Source organism: Hypanus sabinus, unplaced genomic scaffold (genome assembly GCF_030144855.1).
Source record: "Hypanus sabinus isolate sHypSab1 unplaced genomic scaffold, sHypSab1.hap1 scaffold_746, whole genome shotgun sequence".
Lineage (NCBI taxonomy): Eukaryota > Metazoa > Chordata > Chondrichthyes > Myliobatiformes > Dasyatidae > Hypanus > Hypanus sabinus.
Window position 1 is genome coordinate 101,155 of NW_026781597.1, and position 26,417 is coordinate 127,571.

Consider the following 26,417-nt stretch of genomic DNA (forward strand, 5'->3'; position numbering starts at 1 on the left):
TGTAGATAGGGTGGTGAAGAAGGTTTTTGGAACGCTGGCCTTTATAAATCAGAGCATTGAGTACAGAAGTTGGGATGTAATGTTAAAATTGTACAAAGCACTGGTAAGTCCAAATTTAGAATATTGCGTGCAGTTCTGGTCACCGAATTATAGGAAAGATATCAATAAATTAGAGAGAGTGCAGAGACGATTTACTAGGATGTTACCTGGGTTTCAGCAATTAAGTTACAGGGAAAGGTTGAACAAGTTAGGTCTCTATTCACTGGAGCGTAGAGTGTTGAGGGGGGATTTGATCGAGGTATTTAAAATTTTGAGAGGGATAGATAGAGTTGACTTGAATAGGCTGTTTCCATTGAGAGTAGGGGAGATTCAAAAGAGACGACATGATTTGAGAGTTAGGAGCAGAAGTTTAAGGGAAACACGAGGGGTATTTCTTTACTCAGATAGTGATAGCTGTGTGGAATGAGCTTCCTGTAGAAGTAGTAGAGGCCAGTTCAGTTGTGTCATTTAAGGTAAAATTGGATAGGTATATGGACAGGAAAGGAGTGGAGGGTTATGGGCTGTGCGGACAGGTGGGACTAGGTGAGATTAAGAGTTCGGCACGGACTAGGAGGGCCGAGATGGCCTGTTTCCGTGCTGTGATTGTTATATGGTTGTATGGTTATACAGACTGGACGCTTCAGCTAAGCGACTGGCAATTGATAAAGTTTCTTTGTCTTCTTCCATTAATGTTGCTTCCTTACAGTAAAACTATGCCTCTCACTGTGTCAGAATCAGTGATTAAATCCGGCCCTAAACACTGTGCTTTCATCGCTGCACATTGTAACTTGAATCATCTCACTGAGGGTCTGATGGAGACTCAATCCCTGCCCTCAACTGATGCGATCACATCTTCCCTGCTTCTGACATTTAAAGTACCCTCACAATGGTTTTCCGATTCAGCCTGGTTATGGTAAAACCAAATCGTTTTCAGATCTGACAAACCATCTCTTCCCACTGCCTCTTCCACCTCTTTCCTCCACCTCCAGGGAAGCTGCATTTCCATGAGACCATCAGACCTACAGCCAATCAGGCACTGATTTTTCAATGCTAGAATCTTTCCTGCAATACCATGGGCTCGTAGCTTGTTGAGCAGCCTCATGTGTAGCACCTTATCACAGGAATTTCGAAAATCCAAGTACACAAACTCAACCGCTTGACTCTCTCTGTCCTGCTTGTTACTCATTCAAATGGAAATAGAGAATATCTGCTACTAATTAAATATGCCAGACTGCGCCAAATGAGAGACCCAGAGAATTTAATGTTTCGAGTTATTCCATAACTCACTGATGATAAACGATTGACGTATGTGTAAAGTAAATGAGATTTCAGGCCAATTCACCAGTGGGAAATGGACTAAATTATTATTTTAGATAAATGAACTGACCCCTTGCTCGGGACATTGCACATCACGCGGAGCTTGACAGGAATGTGGAGAACACGTTTGCTGCTGTCGGGGTAGGTGAAACAGAGGAAGATAGATGAGGTGATTTTTCTGTGGTGGAACTAGTGTGCCTTTGTAATTCGCTTCCTCAAAGGACAAGAGAAACAGAGCTTTCTTTCAATTGGCGCTATCATCCTGCAATTTGTTTCCAGTAAGTGAGCAATAAACTGAAGGAGTAGGGCGTTCTTATCTTGCTGTCGATTTTGACTGGGAAATGGTAACCCTGGCACAGCCGCTCCCGGGTTGCCCATTACCCAAATGTTACAACTGTGGACGACTGTTAAAGAGGGCTCTTTAATAGGCCAACTTAAATTCAGTTCAAATCCAGGCTACGGGGGCACAGTTAAATCTGCAGAAAGGGGATGTCCACTGTTCAACAGAGAGCGCCTTTCCTTCTCCTGTCTCTGTGAAATAAACCCGCAGCGATCTTTGCCCTCAGCTGTTGCTGGAGTTTATGATGTGACAATAAACTGCTCCCAAGGTGAACAATACCTCAAAGCGACGTCACCAACGGAACGGAACCAGGATGCGGTTCATGATTCCTCTCTGCAGGTGGTAAAATTTCGCGCAGTGAAGTATCAATTCTGGTTCGGACCGCAAGTTATAAACATGCATTGAACCAAGGTGAGTCTTTGTGTGGTTTAACACAAGCGTTGTGCAAAAAGGTATGGTGTAACATGCTGAATAGGGTAACGTTCAGGTTTATGAGCGTGTTATCAACTGAAATTTTCTCAGGGTGTGTTTACTTACTGTTAGGGACAATAAAGTTCAGATACTCGGATTCCCTGAAACCAGACCTAGGAGTTCTGCATCAGGTAGGAACATGGACTGTACACGGCAGTGTTATGGTGTTCTAATAAGCCCTCTTGTAACGGCAGTATTTTTAATATTTCTACCATATCAATATCATCATTGAAAGGCTCATTCAAGCAAAATGAGTCTTTGCGTTTTTCACTACAATTGTTGTGGAACAGGGTGTGGCGTTCCGCGCTGAATAGGGTGAAGTTCAGCTTTATGAGCGTGTTATCAACTGAACGTTGCTTAGGGTGTGTTCACTTACTGTTAGGGCCAATAAAATTCAGATACTTGGATTTGCTGAAAACAGACTCAGGAGTCCAGCACCAGGTAGGAGCAAGAGATGTACTGGGCTGTTTTATGGTATTTTAATAAGCCCCCTTGTCACCGCATGTATTTCTTGCATTGCTACCATTTCAATACTACCATTTGCTGCTTTAGAGGAAGCTGAAACTGGTGAGAACAGATGAAGTTAATTTTATAATGTTGAACTCTTTTGTAAGGAAAATAGAAGCAGAGTTTTTTTTTATCCCAATCTGTTTAATTCCGCAAAACACTGAGCCTTCAGAGTCAAGGGAGTAAATTATTGTAGGCGGTGTCACTGAGATGGAACATAGTGGGGGGAAATGGTGGAAAGCCCTGTTAATTATTCAACATTGCTGCAGCGCACACGGACAAATAAGGGACCCAGTGAATTTAATGTTTGGTGTTTTTTTTTTTCCCATCGTTTTCTGACGAGCAACGTTACATCTATTGGTAAAGTAAAGGCGATGTCGGGCAAATTCGCCAGCGGGAAATGATCACTATTTCATATGATTACTCCGGTGATGTTGTAACCAGTTTCCAGTAAGAGAAAATTAAACTGAAGGAGATGGGCGTCCTTATCTTGCTGTCGACTTTGACCGGTTGTAATCTCTATGCAGCTATGCTTATCTCGTCACAGTTGCTGCCCAATCGGCCCATTACCGTACTGGTCCAAACGCGGGCAACACTTAAAATTGGTTCTTTATAAGCAGGCTAAGCTTGAAATCAGTGCGGCTAAAGTTAATGGGGACATGGTTAAATCTGGACAAAGTAAATGACCAGACTTCAGAAAAAAGTACTTCACAGGCATAATATTTCATCGGAGGTCACTGCTCCCTTCCGTCTGCTGTCAATGTCAAATAAACTCAAAGCGATCTCGGCACTGAACTGTCGTTTGAGTTGTTTAATAGGCACCCGTTAGTCTCGTGAGACTAGGATTTGTGCCTTGGAAGGTTTCCAGGGCGCACGTCTGGGCAAGGTTGTATGGAAGACTGGCAGCTGCCCATGCTGCCAATCTCCCCTGTCCACGCCACCGATGTTGTCCAAGGGAAGGGCACTGGAACCAAGCAGCTTGGCACCGGTGTCGTGGCAGAGCAATGTGTGGTTAAGTGCCTTGCTCAAGGACACAGCACGCCGCCTTAGCTGAGGCTCGAACCAGTGATCTTCAGATCACTGGATGAACGCCTTAACCACCTGAGTTTGTAATCTCACAATAAACTGGTCCAAAAGCGACGACGCCGATAGAACCGGAACTCTTTGCAGGTTGTGCCATCTCTCAGGAGCAAGTGAAACTTTCTAGAGAAACGTAATCATTGCCAACAGCACTGCTGAATTGATTCTGTCTCGAGCCACATGTTAGAAAGACTCATTCACGCAAAAGAAAACAAAACTTACTCGAAACTACTATCGCCTCTGCCTGTTCACGCCGATGCCTGTTGAGCCAAAACCGTCTCACTCTGACTCAGTTCAGTCTGCCGATGGCCGCTGTATGTGGCGGTCTTCATTTTAAACCGTAGGCGTGCTACGTCACGAGCCTGCGCTGTCTAGCCTCTTTTCCCCAATCAATTAGGAAAAATAGTTTCTGTCCGAGATATCTTTACTTCTTCACTCTCTGACACTTGCTTTGATTTAAAAACACGGATTTAAAAGAGAGGTAAAAAGTCAATAGAGTGGACAAAACTGTTTTAGCGGGAGCATCTCTGTATCCAGGAAATAGAAATGAATAACTCAAAAGAATAAAAATAAAATAAAAGATTCGCCCTGTCCAAGGGAGTGCACTGTGCGGCAATGAAGTTCAAGTGCTGAACAATACAGAACTAATTTTGAGCAGCGAATATCTAGAAGGTCGAACTGCTATAAATTTAAGAGCCTTTCATTACCCTTTCTCGAACGATCACGATTTATGCACCGATAATCACTTTTACTATCTTTTCAGAACACTGGATGTCGTACCTTCCCATGAGAGAGCAGAGCAGAAGTCATAGGGGATTCGATAGTTCGGGGGACAGATAGGAGTATCTGTGGATGAGATCGATAATCCTGGATGGTCTGTTGCCTCCCTGGTGCCAGGGTCCACGATATCTCAGATCGAGTCCTTAGTATTCGCAATAGGGCGGGGGAGCAGCCGGATGTCGTGGTCCATGTAGGGACCAATGACGTGGGTAGGAAGAGTGAGGATGTCCTGAAAGGTGAGTTTAAGTTTTTTGGCGACGTTAAAGGACAGGACCTCCAGAACTGCAAACACAGGTTTGCTACCAGTGCCACGTGCAGGCGGGATTAAAAATAATAAGATAGCGCAGATGAACACGTGGCTGAATATATGGTGGAGGAGGGAGGGCTTCAGATTTGTAGATAATTAGGTAGTTTTCCAGGGAAGGTGGGACCTGTTCCGGCGGGACAATTTACATCTGAAGTGGAGGCGGACATATATTTTTGCAGGTCGGTTTTCTAGACAGGCTCCAGTGGATTTAAACTAGATACAAGGGGCGAGGGGAACCAGAACGTAGGAACAGATTGTATAGGAGATGGAAGAAAAAAGAAGACAGTAAAGTTGTTTGCACCGTTAGTGATAAAAAGAGAGTAAGATTTGGAGAGTATCATAAATGCAACTACTATAATGGTAGGAGAATTGTAAGAGAGATGGAAGAGCTTCGAGCATGGAGTGAAACCTGGAAATATGATGTTGTAGCTATTAGTGAAACAAGGCTGCAGGAGGGGTGTGATTTGAAACTAAATATTCCTGGGTTTCGTTGCTTCAGGTGTGATAGAATCGGAGGGACAAGAGGAGGAGGTGTTGCATTGCTTGTCCGATAAAATATTACAGAGTCGGTCTGGCAGGATAGATTAGATGGCTCGTCTAGGGAGTCTATTTGGGTGGAATTGAAGAATAGGAAAGGTTTTGTAACACTTATAGGGGTGTACCAAAGATCACCTAATGGGGAGAGAGAATTGGAGGAGCATATCAGTATGGAGACAGCAGATATTTGTAGGAAACTCGGGTTTGTGATTGTGGGTGATTTTAATTTTCCACAGAGAGACTGGGAATCCCATTCTGTAAACGGGCTGGATGGTTTGGAGTTTGTAAAATGTATGCAGGATATATTTTTCAGTCATTACAATTCCATTCGTTTCAATATAATTATGGAGAGGCATTGGACTGGAACAAGGGTTGAGATTTTTGATTGGAGAAAGGCTAACTTTGGGGAGAAGGGAAAGGATTCAGAAGGAATCGATTGGGACAACTTGTTTTATGGGATGGTTGTAATAGAGAAATGGAGGTCATTTAATGGTAAAACGTTGAGGGTACCGAATTTTTATGTTCCTGTTAGGTTGAAAGGAAGGGTTAAAAGTTTGATAGAGCCATGATTTTCAAGGGATGTTGGAAACTTGGTTCGGAAAAAGAGGGAGATCTACAATAAATATAGGCTGCAGGGAATAAGTGAGGTGCCCGAGGAATATAATGAATGTAAAAAGAATCTTAAGAAAGAAATTAGAGAAGCTAAAAGAAGATATGAGGTTGCTTTGGCAAGTAAGGTGAAAATAAATCCAAAGGGTTTCTGCAATTATATTAATAGCAAAAGGATAGTGAGGGATTAAATTGGTCCCTTAGAGAATCAGAGGGGACTGCTATGTGTGGTGCCGAATGAGATGGGGGTGATTTTCAAATATTTCTTTTCTTCGGTATTCACTAAATAGAAGGATATTGAATTGTGTAACGTAAGGGAATCAGGTAGGGAAGTTATGGAAACTATGATGATTAAAGAAGATGAAGTACTGGCAGTTTTAAGGAGTATAAAAGAGGGTAAGTCCCCGGGACATGACAGGGTGTTCACTAGAACCTTGAGGGGAGTTACTGTAGAAATAGCATGGGCTCTGACAGAAATATTTCAAATGTCATTAGAAACGAGGATTGGCGTACTGCTCATGGTGTTGCATTATTTAAATAGGGTTATAAGAGTAAACGTAGCAACTCTACCCCTGTATGTTTGCCGTCAGTGGTGGGTAAATTGATGGAAAGTATTCTTAGAGATCGTAAATATAATAAGCTGCATAGACAGGGTCTGATTAGGACCGGTCAACAGGGAGTAGTGCGTGGAAGGTCATGTTGAAATATCATTGAATTTTTTGAAGCGCTTACTAGGAAAGTTGACGAGGGTAAAGCTGTAGATGTTGTCTATATGGACTTCAGTAAGGCCTTTGACAAGGTTCCACATGGAAGGTTAGTTCGAAAGGTTCAATGGCTGGATGAGATATGTCAGCGAGGAATGGTGGGTAACTGTTTGCCAGGTTGGAGGCCGGTGACTAGTGGTGTGCCTCAGAAATCTGTATTTTGTACAATGTTGTTTGTCATGTACATTAATGATCTGTATGATGAGGTGGTAAATTGGATTAGTAAGTATGCAGATGATAACAAGATAGGGGGCGTTGTTGATAATGAAGCAGGTTTTCGAAACTTGCAGAGAGATTTAGCTCAGCTGGAAGAGTGTGCTGGAAGATGGCGGATGGGGTTTACTGCTGATAACTGTGAGTTGCTACATGTTGGTAGGATTCATCAAAATAGGACATACGTGGTAAATGTTAGGGCATTGAAGAATGCAGTAGAACAATGATCTAGGAATAATAGTGCATAGTTCCCTGAAGGTGGAATCTCACGTGGATAGGTTGGTGAAGAAAACTTTTGGTATGCTGGTCCTGATAAATTAGATTACTAATTATAGGAGTTGGGATGTAATATTGAAATTGTACAAGACACTTGTAAGGACAAATTTGGAGTATTGTGTACAGCTCTGGTCACCGAATTACAGGAAAGATGTCAACAAAATAGAGAGAGTACAGAGAAGATTTACTAGAATGTTACTTAGGTTTCAGCACCTAAGTTACAGGGAAAGGTTGAACAAGAAAGGTCTTTATCCTTCGCAACGTAGAAGGTTGAGTGGGGGACCTGATAGAGGTATTTAAAGTTATGAGAGGTATAGATATAGTTGACTTCGATTGGCTTTTTCCCATTGAGATTAGGGGAGATTCAAACAAGGGGACATGAGTTGATAGTTAGGGGGCAAAGGTTTAGGGGTAAAACGAGGGGGAACTTCTTTACTCAGGTTGGTAGCTGTGTAGAACCAGCTTCCAGTAGAACTGGTAGAGCCGGGTTCGATATTGTCATTTACAGTAAAATTGGATATGTATAACAGCAGGAAAGGAATGGAGGGTTATTGGCTGAGTGCAGGTCAGTGGGACTGTTGAGAGTAAGCGTTCGGCACGGACTCGAAGGGCCAAGATGACCTGTTTTCGTGCTGTAATTGTTATATTTTATATTATACGTGTGAGAAAGGATAAGATTTGGGCGAAATTGCGCAATTAATCGTTCAATAGATTGGACAGCATCTTGGACAGTCACTGTTCTGATACTGGCTCTTCCATAGTTTCTCTCTCCACACATCCAATCAGATGTACCGATTTTCCAGCCTTTTAATTTCGATTTCATATTGAATGCATCGTTTCTTTATTCAGTTACGGGATGTGGCCGTTGACATCTCTGTCAGCCAACCCCAGTTACCCTTGAGAATTTGGTTAATAGCTGCCATCTTGAACCGCTGCAAACTCTGGTGTGTAGGGATACTTAAAGTGCTGTTAAGGAGGGAATTTCATGATTCCGACCCAGCGAAAATGCAGGAACGGTGTTATGTTACCAAGTCAGAATGGTGAGTGACTTGGAGTTGATTTCCAACTATTGGTGTTATTCCTTTTATCCGGCTGGATATGTGGCGGACGATTGTGCCGGGCAATATCTCATTTAAGAAAAAGATAATGATAATATCTGTTGAATTTAGCTGCTGGAGACTATGTGAAACGCATCCTCCCCACTGTAACTATGCAGCTTGTCACCGGCAGCACAGAGTCCGGGAAGAGCTTTTGCTTGGACCATAATCCTGCGAAGGGGATTTCGGAAATACGGAGCAGTCAGAGATTGAGATTTGGCTCATGCATGAACTGCTACAGATGGGGCTGGATGTTCCTCCTGGACATTGGTTGGGGCAAATTACTGACTACACCACTCGGTGTGAGATATTGTGCAAGGAATCTGTGGTGGGTATTTGACGGATTCAGATGTTTCCCTGTGAGGTTGGTCCAGGGCTATGACTGTTTTCGACCCAATTAAAGTGGACCCTGTGTTCATCCACCCGGGTTTACGATGTTCTGAGGAAATGCTGCATGTGCTCTGGGCTCATATGTTTTTTTTTTCCGAGATTTCTTTGGAAGCACTGATTGTAATCTGAGGAGGGAATGCATTCCCATTCCTTCCTTCATCGAGAGAGACGGCGATTGAATGCACTGTTCCATTTTTACAACAGGAGAATTGGATCCTGTGGTTCAGTGTGCAAACCCTGCGTGGAAATTCCCCCTCAATGTCACTTGTCCGTCAGGCAGTGGAAGTCAAACGGAAACTCAAGATGCTGGAGATCTGCGCTAAAAAAATTAAAAATGTTTGAATTTTTTAACGAAATATTCTGAAACTGAACTTTGCTTCTCTACTGACGGCTGCTCCTTACTTGCTGAGCGTTTCTAATATTCCCTGTTTCTATTTATTAGATTCACCTTGGATGGGTTTAAGTTTTCTGGAAATGGACCTGCGCAAAGGCTCTCGCTTTGTTGATAGTTTGTAGAGCTGTAGAGCGATCACAGCTTATCACATTAAAATATCCCGATCACACAACGCAAAATGCTGGAGGTAATCAGCTGGCTGGGCAATGTCTATGGGAAAGGGTACAGTCAACGTTTCTGGCCGAGACCCTTCATCAGGACCGGCCCGAAACGCCAGATATACTCTTTTGCATAGATGCTGCCTGGCCTGCTGAGTTCCTCAAGAGTTTTGTGTGTGTTGCTTGGATTTCCATTATCAGCAGATATTCCCATGTTTGAAATTATCCTGGTATCAATTTGCCGTTTTATTTTCTGGAAATGTGTTCAGTAAAGTGTTTCGCAACAAGACACAAGAATGGGAATTACAGGATTTGTGAATGAGCAGCACTTGCTGGCTCTGGACCTGTGCTCAGTGGAGTTCAGAGTGACGGTGGTGGAGGGATGTATGGTTAAGTAAACCAACCGAATGCTGAAGATCCTGGTGACAGTAGACATGGAGAGGATGTTTCCTTGATACGGAGAGTCCAGGATCTGACAGCACAGTCTCAGCATAAAGGTGCTTCCCTTTAAAACGGAGATAAGAAAAAAAAAACTCTGTCAAAGTTTGGCTAATCTGTGGAATTTGATACTATGCAGCATCAGATGTAATGAGAGGAAGTCAGGAATGTGGCATTGGGGAGAAAAAGAATCAGCCGTGATTGATGTTGCAGCAGACTCGATGGACCGAATCACTTCATTCTGCTCCCATATCTTATGTCTTACCATGACAGAATGATGAGTCCTTCATATCCCGTATCAGGATGTGTGACGTGTGAGAGACTATTACAGATTTGTTCACTGAGATCCTTTTATTTGACCTCAGCATTTAAATTTCAGTTAGATATGCATTTTGGAAGATTGAACAGAAATATTTTGTTTTCCTTCGTATTGTTAATGTGCTCCATTATCTCTCTGGTTAAAGTTAGACCTGCGGTGAGAGATTTATTGGAAGAAAAGTCCGCAACTGTAAGCCAACCACGACTGATAACGAGGGATCAGCGAACAGTGAGAGCAACAACTGGAGAGAGACCTCTGACTCAGAGTTTCCATTGGTTCAGTCCGGAGAAAGTTCGGTGAGTCTCATTTACTCGAAACTCTGGCCCCTTACACATTACATATCTGGAAAAAGGAAGGTAAGGAATAGGCAGAATGGACTGAATGTGCCCGGAAATACCAGTTATGCCTCTGTGTGACCCAGTTGTAATCACTGCAGGTCTGGCAATGTGCTTTCAGAAGCCCAGATCTTTAACGTCACTCACATACCCTCAGTGTTCGCTCATTTGAAGGTCTTGCACCATCTGAAGTAGCCTTTGGTCAGATGTGACGTTTCACGTTTCGTCATAGTCATCTCAAAATACGTTGACAATTTCCTCTCTGTATGGGTCATGCTGTTGTGATTGTATAAATGTAGAATTGCCATGAACTGCAGCAACATGCCATTGATTCCTCTGACTCTTGCAATCTGCACTGACATACTTACCCTCGAATATATTGTCGTGTGGACCTCTGCTGAGAACGGACCTTTTATAAAGCAAGCTATTCCAATCCTGCATTTTATTCAGTCCTCACTGGCAAATGGCAACCCGTAATTTACATTTACATACCTTGGCCTCGTCAAGTACTTTTCTACTAATTACGATGTCGGAACCTGTGAACGTAGCATTAAACATAGGTGGAAATTCAAAGTTATTTTCACGTATACGAGGCACACTGGATTTCAGCAAAGCCTTTAACAAGGTGTCACGTGACAGCTTGGTCTCGATTATCAGGTCTCATGCTGTCCGCAGAGAGCAAGCTGGATGTATTCAAATTAGCTGCAAGGTGACAAGCTCGTCCTCCGCCTCTACTCGTCGAAGCCTCTCGAGTCAAAGCCTCAAAGCTCCACTCCTTCACTGGTCCACTCACTCACTGGCCGTTTTCCCTGTTGCTACCTGTTCTTATTAGACTGCCTATCGCCTTCCCGGCAGCTTGAATCAGTCTGGCCATTCTCATCCGGTTCTTTCATACACACGACATTCTCCCATCCAGGACTGACACTGGATGTTTGTCTGTTAGAATTTCGCACCATTCTCTGCCAATCGAGACAGTTGTGCGTAACAAACACAGAGATAATCACAATAATCCGTCTGGAACCAACAATCATTCCACTGTCAAAGTCACTGAGATGACATTCTTCCCCAATCTGATGTTTGTTCTGAAGAGCAGCTGGAACTCCTGACCATTTCTGCATGTTTTTATTAAAGTGAATGGGCTGGTGCCACGTGATTTGTTGATCAGCATTAAAGAGCTGGTGTCCAGGTGCACTTCGTAAAATACCACCGAGTTTATTTCCGAATTAGACAAACCAATCACCCCCATCTCGTGTGTTATCTTGAATGTGATCTGGATCTATTTATGGATGACGTAGACAAGATGGTGAACTAAACATTGTTGTGATGATAAGGGTGGGTAAATCTTAAGGGAACATAAGGTCCTTGGAATCTATGCATACCAATCGCGAAGAACACATACATTTGAACATGGCAGAGTATCGCACTTCCCTGTAACAGACGGGATGTTAAGGCTGAAAAGAGCAGATAATTTTATTTTTATTCTGTGTAATTTTGTGAGCAAAGACGGTGTATATCTATCTTGCAGTGATATTCAAATTTAAAAAAAAATCCTGCAGTAAATCTCACTGGCAGTTCTTATAATTATGGACGTCTACACTCAATTGTTATCTACATCTTGTACTTAATGATATGGCCACTGAGTTTACCGCGGCTGTACCCCGTCCAAATCCAATGCTCAGCGTTCAGGGTGTGTTCACTTACATGAAATTCAGATGCTCGGATTCACTGAAACCAGACTCAGGAGTCCAGTACCCAGGTAGGAGCAAGAACTGTACTGGACTGTTATGGTATTTCAATAAGCCCACTGGTCTCGGCAGTATTTCTAGTTTTACTACCATTTCAATACCATCATTTGCTGATCCAGGAAATCCCAAAAAAGTAGAGATAGAGGAAGCTAATCTGATGAGTTGAACAGTCCAGCTGTGATCATGGAGAATGGCCGAAAAGCTCTGATAACATGTCCTGTTGTTAATTCACTATACCAGCAGCACACAGAAACCAAATAGATCTCATGTGTTTGTTTTTCATCACTCTATGAACGGTACATGTATTTGTAAAGTAAGGGCGAACCCTGTTGGTGTGTGTCTAAAGAGAATAGGACGCCAGTTAAATTCGACAGAGGGAAATGGCCATAATTTCAGATGACGGCTGCTGAGCCATGGTAACTCGTTTCCAGTAAGTGAGCGAGAAGCTGAAGGAGACGGGCGTCCTTATCTTGACCGGTTGTTATTCATGGGAGATAGTTATCTCGGCACAGTTGCTCCCCATTACTGCAATGGCCAAAATGGGGACAGCTGTTGAACATTGCCTCTTCACAAAGAGACTGACCTTGAAGCCCGTTCCTGACAGCTGGGGCACAGTTAAATCTGGAGAAAGAGAATGTCCAGAGTTCAAAAGAAAATAATATACTCCAAATGCATAATATTTCATCGGAGCTCACGGCCCCCTTCCGTCTGCTGTCAATAAACACACAGCGATCCTGGCCGTGAGCTGTCGTTTGAGATGTTTAATAGGCATCCGTTAGTCTGGTGAGGCCATGATTTGTGCCTTGGAAGGTTTCCAGGGCGCAGGCCTGGGCAAGGTGTATGGAAGACTGGCAGCTGCCCATGTTGCAATTCTCCACTGTCCACGCCACCGATGTTGTCCAAGGGAAGGGCACTAGGGCCGATACAGCTTGGCACCGGTGTCCTCGCAGAGTGGTTAAGTCCCTTGCTCAAGAACACAACACGCTGCCTCAGCTGAGGCTCGAACTATCGACCTTCAGATCACCAGACCAAAGGCTTAACCACTTGAGTTTGTAATCTCACAATAAACTGATCCAAACGCGACGACGCCGACAGAACCAGAAAACGATGGAGGTTGTGCTTTCACTCTGGAGCAAGTGAAAATTTCTAGAGAAACGTAATCATTGCCAACAGCACCGATGTATTGATTCTGCCTCGGGCCACATGCTAGAAAGACTCATCCTCGCAAAACAAAACAAAACTCACGGGAACCTACCCTCGTTCTGCCTGTTCACGCCGAAGTCTGTTGAGAAAAACCACCTCACTCTGCCTCAGTCCACTCTGACGATGGCCGCTGTATATGGCGGTTTTATTTTAAACCTTTTGCGTGCTACGTCATGAGCCTGCGCAGTCTAGCCTTTTTTCCCCGATTAGTTACAAAAAATGGCTTCTCTCTGAGATGCCTTTACCTCTTCACTCTCCTCCTCTTCTCTCCAAATGTTATCCACATCTACGAGCTCTACCCGCCCCGATGTGTTCGTTCACCATGTCCACTCGCCGCATCCAAGGTCCCTCTCAATCTTCTCATGGCTTTTCACTCTACCCCATCATTCTCTTTCTTGTCGCAGCACCCCGCCCCGGTCTCACTCTCTTCAGCACTTCAGTCACCCAGTCACTCTCTTCCGGATGTTCTCCATCCTCATACCCTCCGTCTCTCCAGTCTCTCTCTCTCTCTCTCTCTCTCTCTCGCTGCTCCCAGTCACTCTCTCCCTGACTACTCCGTCTCTCCCACAATCTCTCCGAAACAAATTCTTCCCAGTCTAATTCTCGTGTCCGACTCTCGGTCCCCGCGTCTCTCTCTCCCAGTCTCCCTTCCCACTAGTGTCTCCACCCCCTTGGTCTTACTCTATCCAAAGTCTCTTCTCACCCATGTCTGTTCTACCAGGCTTTCCCATATTCCCCACTATGCCTGCGTCGGTCGCTCTCTCACATCAGACTTCTTTTCACCTCCGATTCTCCCCATTCCTCCGTTTCTTTCTCTGTAACCCTAGTCTTTCAACCCCTCGTCGGGGTTAAGTGGTGGTGTTCGAGAGGGGAAGTGGGCTTCGGGATTTTTATTACGTGACTGTGCTGTTGTGTGTGCTCTCTGTGTGTGTCTGTTGGGTATGATCATCGATTCCTCAAACTTCTGGATCACCGATTCACTCTTTGGACACTGTCGGTGGTCGGGAGGAGAACTGCTCCACAATGCCGCGGTGTCTCCCAGCAGGTGTTCGGGGACCGTGGAGAAATGATATCGGTAGGCTGGGCTGTCCGGTACTAAACTATATCAATCCCGCGTTGTTGTATTTTTACTGCTGTTCTATGTGGGTGTGATGACGTATGCTTGCAGCTACGGCGTCACCGGGGTAGGGCGGTGGGCGGGGGGAATATGGATTGGGAAGGTGGATGTCGAGACTGTTATTACGTCGTTATGATCTTGTGTCTGCTCACTGGGTGTGAGTGTTGGCAACGCGTCTTCTCGCTTTGTCTCCGTAGAAACGCTGTCTCGTCTGTCTGCACTCATGAGCGTTCATATATGGATAAATGGCAACTCGTGACTATAATTACGAAGAAAGCCTGGCAGCATCTCTACTTCCTTAGAAGTCTGCAAAGAATCGGCACGACATCTAAAACGTTGACGGAATTCTCTAGAGGTGTGCTGAAGTGTAGATTGGTAGCATTAGGGTCTGGAAACTGAAAATGCTGAATGTGAATTCCTAATAATAATAGACAATATGGCCCTGTCCATCTCGGGTAAAGCGTTCCCCACCACTGAGCAAATCTGCACGGGGTGCTGTCGAAAGAAAGCAGCATACATCATCAAGGATTTTCACCACCCAGGTCATTCGCTCTTCTTGCTGCCTCCATCAGTTACAGCGAAGGTACAGGAGCCTCAGAAACCCCGCCGACAAGGTCAGGAGCAGTTATTGATCCTCAACTAATAAGCCCTTGAACTGGTAGAGATACTTACAGTCAGTTTCCCTCGCCCCATTGCTGAAATGTTTCAGAAGGTGTGGTTCAACTTTCAACGACTCAGTGCGTCATTTACTCGATTTTGCTCCAAAATTCCAGGGACGTGCGTCTCGGTTGGTTATTTGGCAAATCAGGTTGTTGTTCAGGTTCCAATCGGATGTCATCTACTTCCTGGTCAGGTATATTATCAGCTGCAGATGGGACATCACAGGAACATAAGGGCCGTGTGGTCTTGTGCCATATGAGCACTTCACAGTTTTTGGGAGTGCAGGGTACGATGTTAATCTTTATCCTCTCCGAAATTATTCTTGTTGTTGCATTGTCCCATTGTCTGTCATGGACATCATTCAAACTGACAATGCTCATTTGTACTCATTGTACTCAGTCAGTTCTTGTGAACGATCTCTGGTCTGTGTCCGCCGAACAACATATCATCAATGTAGTCAAAAACTGGGGCGTCACGTGTAAGATTGCACTTTGCCGACTCGATGGTTAATGGATCGCGAGATTCCAGTGGGCCTTTGTAAATGCCCTTGAAGTGACCTTGATTAGTGAAATGACGTCACATTTCAGAGCAAATTCAGCTCATTTATATCGATCCAGTGAGAACAAAACACTTTCATCTGCAAAACTGATTCTCATTGTCCATCTCCTTGTGAAATCCACTCGATCGAGCACTCAATATACTGTGGACGGTATACTTCGAAATATCGATGTTCACGCCATACGTTTGGAGGTTACCCAGGCGGAATATAAGGTGCAATTGCCCCAGCCCGAGAGTGGGCTCATTGTGAAACAAAGAGCGGAAGTGGACTGACATGTCAGACCGGAAATTAGGATGGGAATTGAAATGGCTGTCTGCTGGGAAATTCCTCTTCTCTTGTGAATGGAGCTCAGCTGCTCAACGAAGGAGGGTCGCGTCCAGAAACGTCGACTGCTTATTCGTTTCCCTACAAGTTCACTTGGTGAATTCATCCAGCATTTTATGTGTGTTGAAATTAATTTGACCAACTGTTGGCTTCTGCTCAGTCTCTTCGTAAGCCCAAATGCTATTTTAGTCGAAGTCTCCACACATATTTTATTTTTGTATTTACTTCTAATACAAGATCTAAAACCGAGACAAATCCCAGCGTGAAACAGAGCAGCCCCATGTCAGTAGAGCATTGGTCTATGATGACGAAGTCTATGGAGCCTCGGAATGGACAAGATTAATACCAATCATGAAACCGAGACGTCAGCCCGAGAGAGTTTCGTAACATTCACTGACTTACCGAATCGTCAATTCTCCGTCTTTGAGATTTTGTAATTTCGTGTCAAGCTATCCATACCTCTTCACAATTAGGACTTTACTTGAATGACATGACATATGTTTTTGTCCCAGCTCTTACAAGACACGTCGGCCGTGTGTAGTCTTGAATATTTAGTGTGCTTGAGCGAGTATAAATGAATGGCCGTTGAGATTCATCAGCTCAGAGTTGCTTCAGCGAGATCGCGGGCATCTGGAAGTCAGGCTGGATCTCACACAGAATGGCTGAAACATTTCACTGTGTGAAAAAATATGGTGCATGATCATTGCCGCCATTGGTGTTCCCGGTAAGAAGATCGCCGAACTAACATTTTCTGTTCTGTGTGCGCGATCTTCGGACTCTCTCAGTTACCGACAGTGCTGTGATGCCGATGTGTCAGTGAATGTGGTGCAAACATTGTGAAACATCTCTGTGCTCGGTCAGAAGTGGCCTTGCAGTTTAATCCGTGGCCCCGGGGAAAAGAAACCGGCAGTGGAAACAGGCGCAGAAAGAATTCACCTTGTGAATTCACGGCACGCTATTTTGATTTATTCACTCATAGACGTTGTCGAAGTAAATTCCCATAATCGAGCGCACTTGACACCTTTACGGGATAATTGCTCTCATCCATGTGGCATGTTTTGAATTAGAACACGTGCTTTAAATCCAAGTTGAAGCTCACTGCTTTGGATTGATAAATATTGTGGCGGCGAGTTTGAAGGAAACGCGGAAACGAATCGCCGTTGAGATTCAGCAGAGTGCGGTAGACATCACTGATGAGCTATACGCTGTATCACTGGGGATCTGGCAAAATTCAGGAAAGGTTCTGGGCTGTGTTTTAGTATCCCAGAGCACGTTACCGCGCCCTATTATCTGTGGAGTGATGAAGAAATGAAAAGCCAGCCCAGCGCTGCTCCTTAGAGGTCAAAAGAGGTAACGTTTATGTGATACTCCACTTTGGAACAATAAGCATTGAAGCATTTAGAACAATGTTCCCGCAATTCGGAGCAAACCCTGAAAGAGGCAGATGATTCCAAGTACCTGTATCCTCCTTCATGTATTGTTGAAGCAATAACAGGGAAAATACCCGAAACTTTCAGCGGGTCAGGCACATTTTTACCAGCGGATACTTGAAACTCTCTGATCCAATACCTTGACATAGAGCGCAGGAAACTGCCAGGAGTAGTTGCGGAATTGGAAAGAAGTGTGCAAGGCGGGGCCCCTGTGGCCGGGTGACAAATGAGAGCCGAGGAAGATAATAAGACATGTAAGCGGGTGAAGTAAATTTGCCTTGAACTTCGAAACGTGTATATGTACAGAGCGGTAGGGAGCGGGCCTTCTCTGTCTGGGGAGAGTGCCAGAGCAACGTGACAGGAACGCGGCAGTCACCATCGCTGAGAACGTTGCCGAGGTACCAAGGCCTTGCACAAACTGATGGTGGGAGATTGAAATTGTTTTCACCAAAGTGTCCTCGGCGATCCTCCTGCTAAACACTGTTCGTCTTACGGTACCGTGTACCAGAACTTTTCTCCCGCATGGAGGCGTTTCAGGCATCAGCGAAACCGGCTTTACACTTTTAATCGCGCAGAAATGAACTGTATGCAAAGTTTGATTATTCTCAATTCCCAGTCTATCTCTTCCTGAGACCCACTGATCGGCGAGGCAGTATTTTGATTATTTAAGAGTTAACTAGGGAGTTGGGTGAAGTTTGCAAGTGATGTTGTTTTTCTGAACTTTGGTAAAGTCTGTAACAAAATCCCTCAAGGCAGCTGATCGGGGAGGTTCGGTCACGAGGAAGTCACGGGGAGCTGGCGAGGATGATTCTCTCCGGGCTCGAGAACAAGAAGCAGAGGGAGATGATTGAAGATGGTTTTAGCCAATGGAGGCCTGTGACGAGTGGGGTGTGTGTGTCTCACTGTTAAGACCTCTGTAGTTCACTATTCATACCATTGATTTGTATATGAATCAACATGGCTACACAGAGTATTATGTACAGTTGTGTTCACCCTACTGTAGTAAATATATTTGAAGCTGGAGAGGGTGCGGAAGAGATTGCTGAAGATATTTATTCCAGAGAAGAATGAGGGTGACATTGTAGGAGCTGATGGAATCAAGAGGGAGTTTAGATAATGTGGATGGTCGTGGTATTTTCCCCAGTGTTTAAGATCCAAAATTGTTTTATGTCATTCCAGTACACAAGGGTGAAGCTGAACAAAATAATTGTTACTCTGGATCCAAACCAAGACAGAAAAGAAAAAAAAAACAACAACAAAATGATGGAGACCGCAATAATAAACAAAAGACAATACATAAAGTATGATTGTTTAAAAATATTGATTGTCTGTCCATAAAGTGACGTTAATCACAGGAGGGTCTGGACATATGAGACTTTCATTGATTCTTCTGCTGCATGTGACTTGCGCCTTACATGCCTGGCCGATCATGGCTCTCCACATCCAATGATCTGTTAGATCTGTTAGTTTTCTCACAGTGTCCATATGTTTTCTTCTTTGCCTTCCTCTACCGCGTTTCCCAGGCATACGGCCTTGTAATGTAAGGCATTCTATTGCTCCCTTTTTGATGTGATGGGCCAGGAATTTAACTTTCCTCTAATTTAATGTTTTCATTAAAGATCTTTTTGTCTGGGCATGTTGGAATACTGTCTCATTAGTTACCCCATCTCTATATGATATTTTCAGAATTCTTCTAGGAAACCACATTTCTGTTGCTTCTAAGTTTCTTTGTCATAGTTTCATGTCATAGTCCATGTCTCGGAAGCATACGGCAAGATTGCCGAGATGTAACACGTTAGTAGACTAAGTCTTTTTGACACAGATTTTTTATTCTATTGGGAAAAATGGGTTTCATTTTTTGGAAGTTGTTTTTGGCAATGCCAATTCTTATTTTTATTTCTACTTTACGTCTAGCATCTTGCGATATAAAGCTCCCATGGTAATTACAGCTGGTCTTTTGTTCAATCTCTTTTGTTACCGATGGACAAATGGCACTTGAGAGAATTCTGCTCTTTTGATGTTACGATATATTTGGATTTGTTGACAGTTGATTTTTAGACCAAAATCTACACTTGTTTGTACTACTTTGTCTAGGAGGATTTGTAGGTCTTCTGCAGCACGTGCAGTTAGGGTGGTATCGTCTGCATATCTCATATTTTTGCTGTAAACACCTTCAATTTTTATCCCATCTCTGTCTTCTATTTATCGGTTATTTGTCCTTCCGTCAATGTTTAGAATAGTGAGAATTTGAAATAATTTTTCATGTTGCACTTTGTCGAATGCTTTACTGAAATCAATAAAACATAAAAGACATCATTTTAATATTCAATTGCCCTTTCTGAAAGTATTCGCATTATGAAAATTGTGTTCCTAGCTTCTCTATCCTAAATAGACCCATATTGCCGTTGAGAAATTTCAGGCCTTAACATTTTTTAAATTCGACTCAGAACTATTCTCAACAAAATCCTTATTATGTAATTCATGAGACTGATTGTTCTATAATTTTCACAGCCAATACTTCCAGGAATTTTAGGCAGAGTTTTAAATGCTGATTTCAAGAGATCGTCAGGGAATAGACCAGACTCATATATGCCATTAAACATTTCAGAAAGAATGTCTATGCCCAGATCTTCTAAGACTTGTATCATTTCCATTTATATTTCATCAGGTCTAGTGGCTTTACCATGTTTCATGCTTTTCACTGCTTCAGTTATTTCTTCTTTGGCAATCGGTGGGCCAGAATTAGGGTGTTTAATATCTGTTATCTTCAGAAAAAGCTACTCTATATACTGAATCCAGCTCTCACATACGTTATTGATCTGTTATGCATCCTGCAGAGGAGGTTTCCTTAATTCCAGTAATTTCCTTTTTTTGTCCATATCTTTGCTGTTGTTAATATAGCCTTCTCCTTGATTGCATTTTTGATTCAGCCGTTCTTCCATTGCAATATTGCACAACTGTTGGGTCTGTGACATTGATCATATGTCCATAAAGTGACATTAGTCACAGGAGTGTCTGGACATATGAAGTCTGACATTGATTGTCTGTCCATACAGTGACGTTAGAGAACGAGTCCCCATTCCATCCCTCACAGGGAAAGTCTCTGATTAAATACGCTGATTTGTGTTTGCAACAGAAGCAGACCGGGGTTTCAGAATTCAATTCGCATTTGGAAATTCCCCCTGATTGTCACGTCTATCTGCCGGTGTGAGTCAAAGAGAAATTCAAGATGTTGAAGAAAGAACATAACATGGAACAGTACGTCACAGGAACAGGCCTTCCCGCCACAATGTTGTGCCATACCAGCTGAAAAGAAAATCAACACACCCCGAAAAAAACTAATGACTCACTCCTACATAAGGTCCATATCCTCTCCATCTTCCTCACACCCTTGTGCCTATCTAAACGTCTCTTAAAAAGGCTCCAGTGTATTTGCTTCCACCACCATAACAGACAGGGCAATCCAGGCATCCACATAAGTCTGAGTAATACCTCATATTTCCTTTGCATCTTCTCCCTCACACCTTCATTGCATTTCCTTTAGTATTAGACATTTCTAACCAGCGAAAAGATGCTCCCTGTCTACTCTGACTATGTCATTCATAATCTTATAAACCTCTGTCAGATCTTCCCTCAGTCCCCACCGTTCCATGGAGAACAACCCAAGAATTTTCACTAAAACCTGAAAGAATTTGGATCCATTCTGACGGAAGAAATGGAAATTGGAATCGCTAACGATTTCCGTCTCCCCACAGCTGTTCCTTACCTGCTGAGCGTTTCTGGTAATTCCAGTATCACTTTATTACATTCACCCTGGAGAACTTTAAATCTCCTGCGAATCGACCAGTGCAGCAGCGCTCGTTTTGTGAGAGTTGATAGAAGAGTAAAGAAACGAGAGCTTTTTCCGGGACATTATCCTGGTACCAATTGTCTTGTTTTCCCCGGAAATATATTCAGTACAGTTGTTGCTAACAAGGTTCAAAGAATAATCTGAGGAATGATAAGCATTATAGAAGCATAGAAAATAGGTCTAGGAGTAGGCCATTCGGCCCTTCGAGCCTGCACCGCCATTCAGTATGATCATGCCTGATCATCCAACACAGAACCCTGTACCTGCTTTCTCTCCATAACCCCTGATCCCTTTAGCCACAAGGGCCACATCTAACTCCCTCTTAAATATAGACAATGCACCGGCCTCAACTGTTTCCTGTGGCAGAGAATTCCACAGATTCAGCATTATCTGTGTGAAGAAGTTCTTCCTAATCTCGGTCATAAAAGGCTTCCCCTTTATCCTTAAACTGTGACCCCTCGTTCTGGACTTCCCCAACGTCGGAAACAATCTTCTAGCATCTAGCCTGTCCAATCCCTTTAGAATTGTATACGTTTCAATAAGATCCCCCCTCAATCTTATAAATTCCAGTGAGTATAAGCCTAGTACATCCAGTCTTTCTTCATATGAAAGTCCTGTCATCCCAGGAATCAATCTGGTCAACCTTCTCTGTACTCCCTCCATGGCAAGAATGTCTTTCCTCAGATTAGTGGACAAAACATGCACACAATACTTAAGGTGCGGTCTCACCAAGGCCTTGTACAACTGCAGTAGAACCTCCCTGCTCAGGTACTCAAATCTTTTTGCTATGAATGCCAACATACTATTTGCCTTTTTCACCACCTGCTGTACCTGCATTCCCACGTTCAATGAATGGTGTACAATGACACCCAGGTTTCGTTGCACCTCCCCTTTTCCTAATCAGCCATCGTTCGGATAATAATCTGTTTTCCTGTTCTTGCAACCAAAGTGCAAGAACATTTATCCTCACGTTTATCTACATTAAATTGTATCTGCCATGAATTTGCCCACCTCACCCAACCTATCCAAGTCACCCTGCATCCTCCTAGCATCATCCTCACAGCTAACACCGCCGCCCAGCTTCGTGTCATGTGCAAACTTGGAGATCCCTGCATTTAATTCACTCGTCTAAATCATTAATATATATTTTAAACAACTGGGGTCCCAGCACTGAGCCTTGATTTGCCCCACTAGTCACTGCCTGCCATGCTTGTGGAGCATTTGATGGCCCTGGGCCTGTGTTCAGTGGAGTTCAGGGGGATTGTGATTGGGGTTGGTGGGGGGGGGGATAGTACGAGCGGGGATGATTATTTACACCAACTGAATAACAACAAGTGTGGACGCAGTGGGAATGGAAGGGATGTCTTGTTTAGACGGAGCGTCTGGTATCTGAGAGTGCCGCCTCAGAATAAAGGAGGTTCACTTTAAAACTGGGACAAGAGCAAATACTTTATCCAAGTGTTGGTGGATCTGTGGACTTTGAAGCCACAGAGGGTGGTGGAGGCTATCGTAGAGCCATAGAACATTCCAGCACAGAAAGATGCCTTTGGTCCTTCTTGGTTGTGCCGAACCATTTTTCTGCCTCGTAGCACTGACCTGCACCTGGACCATAACCCTCCATACACCTCACATCCATGTATCTGTCCAAGTTTTTCTTAAATGTCAAAAGGGAGCCCGCATTCACCACTTCATCTGGCAGATCATTCCACACTCCTACCACACTTTGTGCGAGGAAGCATCCCCCCCATGTTCCCTTTAAACTTCCCCCCTTCACCCTTAACCCATGTCCTCTGTTTCGTTTTTCTCCCCTGGCCTCAGTGGAAAATAGTTGAGTATATTCGTGTAGATGGCTAAATAGGTTGAGTGTTACAGCAGGGAAGCAAGAATACGGTGTTGGAAACATAATCATCCATGACTGATTCTGGAGAAGACTAGAGTCACCTAATTCTACTTCTATGTATCATGACTTGTATCTTCTACCATTACTGAATGATGACTTATTTGTATCCTATCACAGGAGAAGAGATAATCTGCAGTTTCTGGAAATCCAAGCAGCACACACACAATGCTGGAGGAACTCAGCGTCTATGGAAGAGATCAGAGTCGACGTACAGATGCTACCTGGCCTGATGAGTTCCTCCAGCATTTCTGTCTGTTCTTTTGCATCCCCTGTCAGGTTTTGTAAAGTGTGAGGAGCAGTCACCTATTTCTTCACTCGAATCATTATATTTACGTTCAATATTTAAATTCAATGCTTTGTTCTAATTTGTATTATTAACACTCTTCATTATCTCTCTGCTCAAAGTTAGACCTGTGTTGAGAGATTTATTGGAAGGAAAACCCACGCCTGGAAGAAATCACAACTGACGACGAGGGAACAGCAACAAGTGAACCAGTTCGGGAACTGAGGGCACCAACTGGAGAGAAACCGTCTGAATCAGAGTTTCCATTGACTCACTCAGGAGAAAGTTTGGTGAGTCTCATTTACTCAAACATTAGTCCTTTAAGACATTACATTTATGTACCAAGGAAGGCAGAAAATAGCTGGAGTGAGACTGAATAAGCCTAGAAATACAATTTATGTCCCTATCAGTCCCAGTTGCAATCATTCCAGATCTGTTAATGTGCTGTCAGCATCAGCTCTATGAAGCCGCCCACATTCCCTTACATTGTTTGCCCATTTCCAAATTATCTCTTCTGATGTCTCCTTCCTTTTCTGTTATGTCACAATTATCTCAAAATACGCTGAGAATTTCCCCTCTTTAGAAGGTGCCGCATTTCTTTCCTGCTGTAGTGATTGCAGAGAAGTGGAATCACCATGAACTACAGCAACATGTCATTGACTCCTCTGTCTATTGCAAGCTGCAATGATATATTTGCCCTCGGGTATATCGTCGTGCAAGCCTCTGCTAAGTGCAAACGCCCCTGAAGCCAAATGTCCCAACACCACATTTCTTTCAGTCCTAACTAGCAAATTCCAAATAATAATTTATATTTGCATACCCTGACATCATGAAGTACTTTTCTATTAATAAATGGTCAGAACCTACTGTTACGTATTCAGGCAACAATAAATATATGAGTTCGGCAAGGGTATTTTTTATAACAAAAAACACGTTTATTAAACACAGAAAACAAACCCCCCAAAAGTAAACAAACACTAACGTAACCGGAAAGAGCTGCTGTGCGGCAGCCCAAACAGTTCTTAAAGCGATACTGCAAAAACAGTTCTTTAAAGTGGTATTGCTTAAAGTTCGATATGCTCACAGACCATTTAAAAGGAGAGACTTTATAAGACGATTCAAATTCTCTTTCACGTCGCTTGGCTTCGATCCCCGACGTCGAACTTTTCCCACGAATAATTTACGAAACGAGACGGCTTAAAGGCACTGACCTTTCCTTCCTCACTATCTTCAATCCTTTCTGGTTAAACCCCAGGGATTAACGCGAAGATAGTCAATGAAATCCTTCCAAATAAGGATCAAACAAAGGTCAAAACCCGTTTCACCGTAGAAAGCGATTCTCCTCGATCTTTAACTCCCGAACTTCGATCTTCACTCTCCACTGTCTCGAACTACTAGCAGAATCGTAAAGAACTTGCTGGCAATGACCTTTTAAACTTCAGGCATTACATAAAACTTCATACTTCAACTAAACTGCGTCATCACTTAAAACACGCAGTGGCATGAAGTCAACTTGGCAAATCCAGCCACGAACTGTCCCTCCTCACAGGGTGGGGTCCAACCTGTAAAAAAAAACCTGTCACATGATCTCTACTGGCGGGAAATGACGTCACTCCGCCATCACAAGACCATTACCTCAAGTCCAGTAAAGCGTCAAGCCCAGTCACGTGACAGGGGCACCACTGTCATGTGTCACGAGTATGTAACACTACGGATCTGTGATTAAGCAGAAGTAGGTTTTACAAGCAAGTTATGTTCCCATTTGACACTGTACAAAAGGATTGGGATAAATCTGTACTGGAGATAACAAATGTTCTTGCAGCCAGGACTGCAGGAGCTGCGGGGGTCGGTTTAAACTCGGTCGTTGTGGGATGGGAACCAGAGTGTTTGTCAGGTGATAGGAGAGTTGATATAAAGGCAGATGCAAAGTTCACAGAGACTGTGGAACGATTGGATGTGAACAGGGCATCATATAGTCTGCTGGAAATGTGTTTAATTCAATACTATAAGTATTAAGAATAAAAGCAATTTAGAACAGGAGGGAAACGGATCCAACTTAGAAAATTAGGACCATCTCAGTTTAAACTGTGTGTCAGCATTGTCGCAATGGGCTGAAGGGTCAGTATCTGTGCTCTGTTGCTCTGTGATTCAATCAAAATGATGCTCCAGGTATCACAGGACGGACATACAGACATGGTGTGGGAGTTGATGTTTGGTTCCTAATTTGCAAAGTAATCCTACTCTCTCTGTCTCGCTGTCTGCTTGTTCTGTGTAGCTCAGAGCATCACCAGAAGGCGGCGCTGTCCTGCACCGGGATCAGAGTGTAAACAAGAGGACGACAATCAGCAACCTTCAGTCAGAATCGGAATGGCTACAGGTATGTTCACCTGGATCTTTATAACTAAACTTCTGCCCTGTTGGTGCACAATAGTTCAGATGAAGAAACTTACACAGCCAGAGAAAAAGTTACATCGAGCAGTGTCACTGATCCCACTGGTAAAGTGCCTTTGTGTAATCGATCGGTCCCACAGTTCCAGCGCAGGGACCTGACACCAGAAATGGTCGAATGACTCCGCTCACCAGACAAAGATTCACCTGAGTGAAAGGAGCCGGAGACCCTGAATCAGCAGGTTGAGAGTGAAACACCAACAGGAATATGACATTGGTGTTGTTTGTTACAGAAAAGTCTACAGACAGACAGACAGACTTTATTGATCCCGAGGGAAATTGGATTTCATTACAGCCGCAACAACCACGGATAGTGTAGAAATATAGCAATATAAAACCATAAATAATTAAATAATAATAATTTAATCATGCCAAGTGGAAATAAGTCCAGGGCCCGCCTATTGGCTCAGGGTGTCTGACACTCCGAGGGAGGAGTTGTAAGGTTTGATGGCCACAGGCAGGAATGACTTCCTATGACACTCTGTGTTGCATCTCGGCGGAATGAGTCTCTGGCCCAATGTATTCCT

General features: G+C 43.6%; 1 protein-coding gene across 6 annotated transcripts in view; it reads left to right on the forward strand.

The window, feature by feature from the left end:
* LOC132390040 (NACHT, LRR and PYD domains-containing protein 3-like) overlaps positions 1 to 26,417 on the forward strand; it is a 94,526-nt gene that overhangs the window by 40,680 nt on the left and 27,429 nt on the right. For 2 of the 6 annotated variants that reach the window (XM_059962629.1, XM_059962624.1), the window contains exons 1-3: positions 10,182 to 10,332; positions 23,565 to 23,732; positions 25,718 to 25,819. In XM_059962629.1, coding sequence (XP_059818612.1) covers positions 25,810 to 25,819 — 10 coding nt within the window. In that variant the 5' untranslated portion in view covers positions 10,182 to 10,332; positions 23,565 to 23,732; positions 25,718 to 25,809. Of the gene's footprint in view, positions 1 to 4,556; positions 4,771 to 10,181; positions 10,333 to 23,564; positions 23,733 to 24,374; positions 25,820 to 26,417 lie in introns of those variants that run through there. The other 4 variants (XM_059962625.1, XM_059962626.1, XM_059962627.1 and 1 more) reach the window with 4 other exon arrangements.